The sequence below is a fragment of the Mesoplodon mirus genome (assembly GCF_964341445.2).
Source record: "Mesoplodon mirus genome assembly, chromosome: 14".
In the NCBI taxonomy this organism is placed as follows: Eukaryota; Metazoa; Chordata; class Mammalia; order Artiodactyla; family Ziphiidae; genus Mesoplodon; species Mesoplodon mirus.
The window spans coordinates 76,801,143-76,813,014 of record NC_138990.1 but is presented as its reverse complement, the minus strand read 5'-3'; the positions used below and the strand labels follow the sequence as shown (position 1 = coordinate 76,813,014).

The following is an 11,872-nucleotide window of genomic DNA, read 5'->3' as shown; positions in this document are numbered from 1 at the left end:
GACTCACATAGCCGGCGAGCTTGAGAGGAAAGGAACGCGTTGACTCACATAGCCGGGAAGGGCTGACGGTGGACGTGGACCCAGGGCTCAAACGCTCCCATGTGTCACCATCGCCCTCTCCACCCCACCTTCCTGCTTCCACACGAGTCACCCTTGTTTGTTTCCTCTGCCGATGGGAAGCTTCCTGAAGAGAGTCAGGGAGCTGGCCGGGCAATTCCATCAGCCCCGAAGAAGAAGAGCACCCCTCTCCCAGCGCAGGGAGGACTCCCGTGGGTCCTGGTCGGCCACGTGCCCAACCCTCCAGTCCCGGGGCTCAGTCTGCTTCCAGAAGGAGGAGGATGAAGGAAAGTGGGCTGCAGGCAAAAACAGTAGCTACAACAGTCCTCTGCATGGCAGCTATTTTCAAACATGGGAAACTTCATCCCTGTGTCAAAATAGAGCCCGAGTGCTCTAAAGTACGGGAAGAGTCTGGGAGGCTGAGAAGGCTGCCAAGAAAAGCCGTTCTGCAAACAAAACTGTGTGTGTTAGAAGGACAAGGAACCTCCTGGAAAGCAGTTTGTAGCAGGCTTCCTTGAGAGCACTGGCATCTCCTGACCTTGGCTGAGGAGCCCCTGCTCTCATCGAGGCGGAGCCAGGGTCGCTTTACTTGGGCATTGTGCAGGGAGGGAGGGCTCAGGGCTCCCTCCACCCCTGACCCTCCCGCTTAGAGTGACCCCTGAAGGTGGCTCAGAGCAGCAACCCACCACCTCGCTGGAGAAAACTCCACCACCTTCTACAGAAGGAGGTCTGCCTCTGGCTCATTCCTGCTTCAAGGCCTCAGCCAGGTGGGCTCTCCTTCATCCTGTCCCTGCAGGTCCACAAGGAATGTGACCGTGGGTCCTCGGGGTCTGGTCCAGACTCCCACCGTGAATGATATGGGCCAGCCGGCCTCCCCAGCCAAGGCCCCCTCTAAAGTAAGCACATCCCATAAAGAGACATGAGCACTCCTCCTGTTAGCAGGCTTTCCCCTCACCCTGGAGTAACAGTAGGCTCTTGTCCCACCCCAACCCCCATGTGCCGAGACGCCTCCAGCTCTTCTGTGCCCTTCCTGAGGCCACAGACGGTTTGAATGAGAAAGCCAACCCCAACGTGAGGAAGTGACCAGTGCAGGTTGGATCGGCAGGGTATGCAGAGGATAATGAAGGGAACAGTAAAGGTAGCCAACACCAGAGGAAAACCAGGGACAGAACTGGGACGGAGGCAGCAATAAAAGTGATGATGAAAAAAACAACAGCTATATTCCTTGAGCACTTACTACACACCAGGCCTTAAGTGCTTTAGATGCATTAACTCAGTTACTTGTTAGTTTTAAATGTACAAATACCCTCCAAGATATTTCTTAACTACAAAGAGAAAGTACCTTACAGAGGAGAAACCAGGTTAAACAAAGGTTAAAATTGCCAGGAATGGGACATAGTGACACCAGGAGCCCCCAACAGGACGCACTGAGGGCAAAACACCACCTCTGTGGTATTCTTGCCAAAAATACAAAACCTCACGCAAATCCTGAGAAGACATCAGACAAGCCCAAGTTGAAGGACATTGTTCAAATAATGAGTACACTTCAAAAAGATTAAAGTCAAGAAAGGCAAGGAAAGGTTTAGAAACTAAGACTGCAGAAGGCCAAGGAAAAATAACTACATGTAATGTGGGACCTTGAACAGGAGCCTAATGGACATTAGTGGAAAAAATTAGTAAAATCCCATAAGGTCTGTAGTGTAGGTAATAGAATTAGAGCAGTACTGATTTCCTGTTGTTGGTTGGTTGATGTTCATTTTGATCATTGTGATGTGGTTATGTAAGATGTTAACGTTAGGGAAAGTTGGGTGGACGTATATGGGTACTCTCTGCTCTACAACTTTTCTGGAAACAAAAAATTAATACAAAATTAAAATTTTTAAATTATTTTTGAATTTCAAGTTTTCTAAGTGCAAGATTCCCCAAACAAATCAATCCCATCTCAGAAGAATAACTTACAGGGTTGGTCTACCAGCAATGAAAAATGCCCAGACTTTGAGTAAAGCAGAAAATATTTTGTTTGCCATATTATTAAAACTCTGCCACAGCCGAGTTTGTTAAATTGTTAAAATAGCTCCTATTTGTTGAGCAGGTACTCAGTTGCAGGGACCGTGCCAGCTCATTCCAATAAGCACCTCTGCGATTTCTGTAAGTGTGACCAGCAAGACAGGCCATGAAATGCTCCTCCCCCGCCTCATGGGCCAGCGGGCTCTCCATGGGGTTGTGCTGCATCTTCTGTTCATCTTGTTCTCCAATCCAGCAGGACTCCATGAGTGAGATGTTTCTCTAGCTTTTCTGACCATGCCTCACAGCCCCTCCTTCTTCATTCCTTCCACAGTGACTCACTCTGGGAGGCTTTCGAAATCAAATAAATAAAGGCATTTCCCACCAACTCTAAGCCCGACAACTTTAGCCCTCAATACTCATTTCTTACATCCCACAAGAGGAAAAATACATGTGAGATTACTGCTATTTAAGAGGTTCGGGATTGCCCAGGTTTGATCATTTTCTTGGTTCTTCTCTCCTTGTGCCTCTCTGGGGTTCTCCCATCTCACCAGCCAGGGGGATAAGAGCAGACCAGAGGCCGCACAATCTGCAACTCTGGCTCCTGACTCACTGCCGCTCTGGTGTGTTGGGCCTCAAGGTTCCAACGGGCAGAACAGACAGGACTTGAGCCTTGTTGCCATTCTGGCCCGTGGCACCTGTTGTCTGACCCTGGGTCTCTGCACAGTGAGGTTTCCTGCTAGGCCCCTCCAAGCCTGCCCCTTGGCTAACTTGGCGATGGGCCAACAAAATTCTGTGTTTCCATCCTCTTCTCTACCCACAGACTAGAAATAAATCATCCAATGATTGGTTAACATCTCATGACTGTATCCCATTTTGCAATGAGGTGGGACAAATGGGAAAAGGCATTCTGAGCCCAGTGCCTTGAACCCTTGAACGAGAGGAGGAAGAGTCCAGAGGGCCACTGATTCAAAGGAGGCAAGCGCCAGGCCTTTGTCCAGGGAGAGCTTGGATAGGACCAGACCGAGGCGAGGAAGGCCTGGCCACCTCCCACCCACTCAGGAATTTTGGGCAGCTGAAGGGGTGCTGCCTGGGCAGGGCCGGGTGTCTGTGAACAAGCCCCAGAGCCCCCTTCCCCGGGCCAGCCCTCACTCCCACCCCACCCTTCAGTAGCTGCAGCACAGGGGACAGCGTGGAGGACAGGACAGGGGGAGACAGCTTTGGCCCAGGCCCTTTCAGGCCAATTCCCATTGTCACCACCAGGATAATAAAGACAAACAAGGGAGGGAAGGAGAGGCCTCGTGCCAAGGCAGTCAGAGGAGGGTTGAGGGTGCTTTGAGGGGGAGCACAGGGCAGATATCAACAAGGACAAGGCAAGGTAGCAAGTGCTCTGACCCCGACAACAAAGGAACTGACCTTGAATACTAATCTTCTTCCTTGATCAGAGGGGCATTCACACATCCACCACGCTCCTGGGCAACCCAGAGCCGCTTGGAGGGGAACTGAAGGTCTGCACCCGACCCCTACCTGTCCCAGAGGTAAAAGCATTCAAAGAGACCAGGAGCCAAGGGACAGTCCTTTTAAGTCAGGGGAAAATTTACTGTAGAAACCATAAAATGGAACCCCTCCCACTTCGTAAGGCCTCCCCCAGACCTGGGGCCTCAGAGACCCATTTCCCCAGGATGGGGGGTGGGGGCAGGGGGGACATCTGGGGGGTCTGGCTGTGACCCTAAGTCTATAAAGTGGACAAGTGTGACCCCGAGAGTGTGCTGGGCTTCAAGGCAGATCTGTCCCTACAGGGAGAAGCCAGGTAGGCAGGTCCTGCAGAGGAGGAACTGAGTGAAGGACAGGAGGGCGGCAGAGGAGGAGGGGTGGGCCGAGAAATGAACTTGGAAGGTTTCCCACTGGTTTCTTCACTGGAGGTAGACTGAAGAGTGGGGTTCAGTGGTGGGAATACTGGGGAGCGGTGCAGCAGGAGGACCCTAAGGGAGAGGCCCGGCAGGAGGCTGTGGGAGCAGCGTGGGCAGCTCAGAACCAGGGAGCTGACAGGATGAAGGAGCAGAGGGTGGGGGCGCAGATGGGTGAGGAGTGCCTGTCGCACAGGGCAGGCGGGAGAGCGTGGGGTGAAACGCCGCAGAGGTCAGGGGCTAGGAGGAACAGCCTGGGGACTCCGGTTCAGAATAGAGTGCGGTCAGAAGTGCTGGCCTCCTCCCACTACTAAAATCACCTTGAAATGACAATAAGGGAGACAAAAATGAAGAAACCCAAGGCAGCACTGGCAACGAACATGGTACCAGCAACAGAAAGATTTCCTCTCGGAAAGATGGAAAACACACGGAATTGTATTAATGGACAAACCAGAAGGAAAGCACAGTCCAGAACATGAACAAGAAAAGGCTGCAGGGGACACGCGGCCGGCCTTCCCATGGGAGCCCCACAGAAGTTCCCAGGTTCGAGGAAGCAATGGGGGTGCCTGGCTGCACACCATCTGGACCAGCACTGCCCCCCACCAAACACACACACACACACACGCACGCACATGCACACACATATATACACAAGTTGGGTGAGCATGAGCTCAGATGCTTACATGCTAGGAAATGTTCCCTAAACTGAACAGAGAGATGCAGTATGTGGGTTGGGAGAAGCTAAGCAGAACACCCCAAACAAGCCCAGAGCAAAAAAAAGGAAAGGCAGCTCCAGCTTCTGGGGTCAAATCTACCTGTTCCCCACCTGCTCAGCCCCTGAAAGGACATCGGCCTAAACCAAGACACACACGCATACAAACCCTCACTCCAAATGCAGGGAAGTGACCTTTTGGGTGAATAGCCTTGAAAAAGAAATCCTTCTCAGGAACTTATAAAGTCAGTTCAATCCTTCATTCACAAAAATGGCAAATAATCACTTAATACTCTCTTCATAACCAAGCCCTTAGAAAATCTGTGGATTATCAAAATAAATGTCTAATTTATTTTCTTATAGGAAGTAATTGCATCCATAAAGAACAGGCGGCTATGGAAAGAGGAGTATTCAGAGAACAAGATATTGCTTTGGAAATTTTTTTAAAAAGTAAAAGACATAGCCAAAATAAATAATTTCTGTAAAGGGCTAAGTAATAGAACAGTTATGACTGAAAACTAAATTGTTTCTGTCATGGACTGTAATGATAGTTACAGCACAACCCTAATCTACTCAAAATCATAGCACACTTGAATGTCTCAATAGAACTGTTACAAAAAATAGCCCAGCCCCCTGCCCGCCCCACCCCCCCGGGCTGGAGGAGGGATCCTTCTGACGCAAGTTTTCTGGACTGTTCTTCAGAGATGCCCCAGGGGCTGAGATCCAGTTCCATGGTGCCCGTTGGCTTAACACATACTCCTATTGGCTGTCTGCCTTCCCAACATCACTTCACCATGGACCATGCACCTGCACTTCCCAAAACACTAACTTGAGCTAGAATCCTCCTCTTTAAGATGTTTCTGGAAGAACCCCAACCAAGGGTAGGATAATATCTTATTTTGATATAATTATTTTAAAAGAAGAGGTGGTTGAAGTTGGTACCAGGATCAGAGTTACTGATGGCCTTTCAATAGAATGGTTAGGAAAGCCAATTGGGGGAAGGGCTTGGATGATGAGCTAGAAGAGAGTGTTAGTTGAAGACAGGCTAGCAATGGGCTGTACACAGGATGGTAGGATTCCAGAGCAATGAGTGAGCCCATGCTGACAATGAGGATGCAAGTTCTTCATGTGGCCGGCTTACTGCTTGCGTAGGATGAAAGAGCATTTCCCTGATACAGGGCAGCTGTCGGGAAGCTGCAAGCACCATTGTTCAACCGCCTGGCCCCTGACTTCGAAATAAGCCCTTGGATTACAATCAAATTAAAAACTCTACTTCTGCTGCTTCAGCGCAATCAATAATTCCCTTTCACAATGCACAACAGACAGGAAGAAAACAACTGCCAAAGCTCAGAAGCCACTACAATGGTTGCTTGGGTGAAAATTCCTAAACACAGATTAAAGTGAGAGAAGCAGGAAATAAACCTAAACAGGTCTCCATCTTTCAAATAAACCTAAATGAGGCTTCATCTTTCAATTTAAGGGCATACACACACACATATACACACATTAATGCAGTACTTCAATTATTCTAAGATGTAATAGTTCATTTTTTAACAGCCCCGCAATTGAGGCATATTGTACAATTGACACAAATCATATTGGGCTTTTTAGTGGTATATAAAAAGTACTGAGTCTTACAATTAATAAATATGGAATTTCATATGTGATGTGAACAAACAAGATTTTAGGGCCTCCTTAAAGACAAAAGTTCCTCATTCTTGGCCTCTATCTTTCAAGATATTAAGGACAGGCTTCCCTGGTGGCGCAGTGGTTAAGAATCCGCCTGCCAATGCAGTGGACATGGGTTCGAGCCCTGGTCCAGGAAGATCCCACATGCCATGGAGCAACTAAGCCCGTGCACCACAACTACTGAGCCTGCGCTCCAGATCCTGCGAGCCACAACTACGGAGCCTGCGAGCTACAACTACTGAAGCCCGCGCGCCTAGAGCTTGTGCTCTGCAACAAGAGAAGCCACCGCAATGAGAAGCCTGCGCACCGCAGTGAAGAGTAGCCCCCACTCGCTGCAACCAGAGAAAGCCCACGCACAGCAATGAAGACCCAACGCAGCCATAAATATATAAATAAATAAATAAATAAATACATTTATTTTAAAAAAAGATATTAAGGGCAAAAAAACTTTCAAGTGTATTGAGACCTAAATAAATCATGATAAATATTTTCAGATTGTTAACATTAATTAGGTAAAGCTCAGTTTCAAAATTACTTGGCAGATGACCCTAGCATTTAAAAAATAAAACTAATATAGAATTAACATAAAGGAAAAACTAATTTATCCTATAATCTAGACAGCCCTGCACATGAAGTATTTACTTTCCTGTTCTAAACAAGAATTTTTACTTCATCTGACATTTTTCTTAAGGCAAATCACAGAAAAGTTAACTTTTGGCCCAAGTAAAGGCTTCTTTCATTTCAGCTTTCCTGGAAGTGAAAATAAGCCACCCTTTACCTTCATAAATGCATTCTCCCTTCCTGCATCTAAGGGAAACAAGATAACCCAGAACATCAGACTTCCAGACCATACCAATCAGGAGTAGAAAAGTAGGAGGTGGTCACACTTTGGGTGCCTTTAATTCTGGATTCAACTTCAAGTGAGACTCAAACTTCCTGCTCTTCTTTTCCATTCTCTCTCAACCAACTCAAGAAAGGAAACCAGGGTCAGGGATGGAAATGAGCCATTCTGGTCTCTTTCACCCTTTTCCTCTTAAGGTGTGGTTGGGTTTATGAAAAGTCCAAACTCTGGCAATGCTCATTTAGCCTTTTTGACCCTCAAACTCAAAAACCCTCAAACTCAAAAACAACATGACTTAGGAGTAACCATGAAAAAAGGTCCAAAAAGCAGTTTCCACTGAGGCCTCAGTTGTTGAACAGTTCTCCAAAAGTGAATTAGGCTGTAATGCTTACATCCAGGAGACGGAAGCTCAGGTGAGAATCCACCTCATGGGCACCAACAGCGCTTGCACGGGGTCAGTCAGTACCAACACTGAGCCCAAGCATGTGGAAAGCTGTAACATCTAGTATCCCTTTGCTGAAAAGGGTCATCCCACGAGGTCGATGACCAGTGTTGTGGGCTCAGGTAACAACTGCATGAGAGCTTCTGTCTAATAAAGAAGAGCCAGAGAGCATCTCACCCACCAGACATTGTCAGCACCAAGGACTGATGTTCGAATAATGGCACATGTCAAGAAGAGGCTCACCAAAGGCCCTCAGTGCTCCTCCAAACATGTTTCAAAACCTGCTACATCTCTTCTTTCTCTGTAGACTTGAAATCTCAGTGAAGGAGACTCCCTAAAAGAAAAAAATTAAATCTTCCTCAGAGGAGAAATCTATTACTTAAGAACACATGGTCAAGTTACATGGACACAAGCAATTTGTGAACCAAATGCCTATGAATGCTCTGAGAGCTTCATTACTCTTCTCTAAACCTGATGTGGTGATGTGGCCACCACCCTCTACTCGCAACCACTGGAGCAGAGAGGTCAGATGCAGGCACATGAACCCTTTAGAAGGACCAAGCTTACAAATCTTCAAACCCATATCAAGTGTCTGTGCCCTCATACTCGCTCACATGTATGGCCTCAACATTCCCACTAGGAGAGGACAGTGTGCTACATGTTCTCACAGTTCTGTTTTTTGAGTTTCATCCAATGCCTACTTGTTTTTAATTGAGCGTTAGCAGTTTCTTCTCAACAAAAGTCTAGGAAAGAAACTTAAGTGGTCAAAGCTGCTCTATGTTTCATCACCGTGGATACAAACCCCAAAATGGACATGGCTTAGGATGATACAATCTTTAAGACGCTGCTCCATTCCACTCACTCCATTTTTTTTTTTTTTTTTTTTTGCGGTACACAGGCCTCTCACTGCTGTGGCCTCTCCCGTTGCGGAGCACAGGCTCTGGATGCACAGGCTCAGCGGCCATCGCTCACGGGCCCAGCCGCTCCGCGGCATGTGGGATCCTCCCGGACCGGGGCACGAACCCATGTCCCCTGCATCGGCAGGTGGACTCCCAACCACTGCACAGCAAAGAAGCCCCACTCACTCCATTTTCAGTGAGTATAAAGAGTTAAATCCTTTATACTCACTGAAAGTGGAAGTGTAAATAAGTATTCATACTCCTCTCTAAAGACTACATGGGAAAGCACTTTTAAGAATTTTAAATACAAAGACAGATGAAAAGGTATAGTTCAATATTACTGTAATAGTTTCTGGGGGGAAAAATGGCATCTTTGGGGAAAATGTAATTAAATGCTGGAAACAGAGATTATAGATTACACAATACACGTGACAATTAAAAATATGGTGACTTTATTTCCATCTGCTTACAGTCCCCAGTATCACATCTGGTAAGAATCTTCATATCTATAACACAAAAATGTCTCAAGAAAGCATGTTACAAGACAGTATATATAAGCAATAGTTTGGCAGAATTCTAGTTCATACCCCCCCCAAATTTTTAATTCAAAAATAACAATTAACTTTATTTAACATATGTTATACTTACTACTTAAAATACCATGCTCTAGTTAAATAATTAATCACCAACACTGTATACAAATAAAATATTACACAAAATATATTTAAGAAAATGTTTTGGTATTTGATCTGAACAATAAATAAAAACACAGGCACTTCTACACTGAGACAGGAAAGCAGTCACTACTCAGGATAATAATTTTTTATAAGCAACATGTAATCATGTGGCAAGAATAGAATTGTGCAGTTTTAAACTGAAAAACCACTGATAAAAAGGTCTGCAACTTCAATCTTTTCACTTAAAGTTCAAAAGTTACATATGCTTTCCTGGTCCACAATGAAAAATCATAAACACAATATGGTTACCAGGGTCAATTCAATCTTCAGTTTGAAGGTTATGGAATCATACTCATTATTTTCAAATACTAAAAAAGAGAGAACTATCACGAGACCACCCAGCAAACGAAATACAAGATAGTTAAGCTTTCTCCTTATTATGACCAAAAGACCATACTAGATAAACTGGATGAATGTCACACGGTGATTCCCATTTTGCAAAACTGATTGATTAGATTAACCCAAGGAAATGTTGGGGCAGCAGGAAATTTCAACAGAAGTTAATTTTTCCTGACTATTTAAAAAATTCATCCAAATTTCATGAAAATAAATGTAATTCCATTTCACAAAAAGCATTGAGTCATATATAACAGTGTCTTTGTAGCCAATAGGTTTATGAATACCTAAATTGCAGATAATTCACTCATTATAATGGGAAATAGGATTACCATCATATGAGGGCAAAACAAAAATAACTTAACACGATCAGATTCCAGAAACATGATTTCAGATGACAAGGGGGACAAGTTAGAAAATAATGACCACTAGCCAGCAGGAAGGGTCAGAACCATTCATCCTGTCATATCCTACATAAAAATTAGGATCTTCTGCTTTCCCTCTTCAGAAAGTACTACATTGAAAGGTTTAGAGGCCCTCATATGGATACTACTCATAAAGGCAGTTTTGATGGTTTTACATAGAAATTACCTCTAATGTGAGAGAACACAACATGGGAACTATTTGAGATACATCTTTCTATGCAAAATTTAGTTTTGTACATAATTTAGCAACTTAAATGAGCATTTTGCAACCGAGACCAAATATCAATCATCTCTTGAGGTTTCCTACTATGTACCAACATCAAACCTACATAGGAACAAATGTTATTCCTGTTTTTCTCTTCTATATCAAATGTCCTGAAGCCTTTGTGTTTCTCTGGAACGAGGCCAAGTTTCTGAAGGCACATTCCAGTATAAACATCGTCGATGGGGTAGAGAAGGACCTGGTCAGTTACATTGTATAGCCTCAGGGCCAGGTGGCCGGAGTACAGGAATCCACCTCCCCCTGCATAAGGTGGGTAGACACCAGTGTAAACAACTTCCGGGATGTAGTACTTGAGTTTCTTATCCCGATGAGGTCCAGCATTGTGAATCACATCACCTATAAACAAATCTTTGGCTTTGTTCTTGGATAAGCTATTCAAGTAATTCAGGATGTGATGGGTATTCACAAAAACATCATCATCACCCTTGAACACGAACTCAGCATTTGGGCAGGAAGTGCTCACCCACCTGAGAAAGAGTACTTCTTTCAGAGATAAGTTGAAGAAGGTGTCTCTGTAGTTCCACATAAGAATGTCTTGGTGCTTCTCACTCTCAAATTTCAGCATATCTGAAAGGTCAGGATGGTTGTCCTCTGGGGAGGTCTGGCCCAGTAAGAAGACTCGCACCACTGTTTGGTTCCCCACATTGGTTTCTTTGCCCCAAGATTCCCGAATCGCTTGCCTTCTGTCGAAATGTGAAGTAAGGGACTTAATCGCCAGCAATAAGAAGGGCTTCTTTGCACACTTATCAGGTTGATCTATAAGCAGTGAATAATTTCGACATCTCAAATACAACAGAAAGTCTTTAAATCTGTCTGGCAAACTGTCGAAACCTGAAACTACTGACGTGACCCTCAGGTCAGGTTCACAATAATTCAGATGGCTTATGTTGGAAAATCCGTATGCTTCCCCTGTCTGGTTGGCTAACATGTTCAAAATGGGATTGTACTTCCTGTTCAGCTTTTCTTGTTCCCTGTTCCAATATGCCTTGGGAGGGTCAGATATCTTCCAGAACTTTTCTTTGGGTATTATTACTTCCCCTTTTCCATTTTTTTCTTGGCTACTGCTTTTGGAGACTTCCACAATCAAATAAATGAAGACATTTACCATCATCAGGATTCCCAACAACTTTATTCTTCGACGTCCAACACTCATTTCTCATATCTGAAATAAAAGAGAGGAGCATTGTATTGATTAGATTATTATTAATTGCGTTTGCTCACATGTCACTTGCCTCTTTTATGTCCCCCGGAATAGCGGTTTAGAGCACAGATTCCAGACTTGCACTGCCTGGGTTCAAATCATGGCCCTATCATCCTAGATTCAAGCTCTGTGACCTTGGGCAAGTTGTATAACCAATGTCTCAGCTTCTCCATCTATAAAATGGGAATAATAACCCACTTCATAGGACGGTTGTGAGAGCTATATGCCTTTATATGTAAGCTTTTAAAACAGTGGCTGGCCTATAGTGAGCTGTGTATAAATGACCCTTAACATTGTGGCTGTTTTGGACACTGGAGGGCAAAGATACGCATTAACTAG

General features: G+C 45.1%; 1 protein-coding gene across 1 annotated transcript in view; it reads right to left on the bottom strand.

Annotated features, from left to right (window-relative positions):
• Positions 1–8,986: 8,986 nt before the first annotated feature.
• The window catches only part of B3GNT2 (UDP-GlcNAc:betaGal beta-1,3-N-acetylglucosaminyltransferase 2), a 31,098-nt gene continuing 28,212 nt past the window's right edge, over positions 8,987–11,872 (bottom strand). The window contains exon 2 of the mRNA XM_082642505.1: positions 8,987–11,494. Coding sequence (XP_082498631.1) covers positions 10,292–11,485 — 1,194 coding nt within the window. The 5' untranslated portion in view covers positions 11,486–11,494 and the 3' untranslated portion in view covers positions 8,987–10,291. The remainder of the gene's footprint in view (positions 11,495–11,872) is intronic.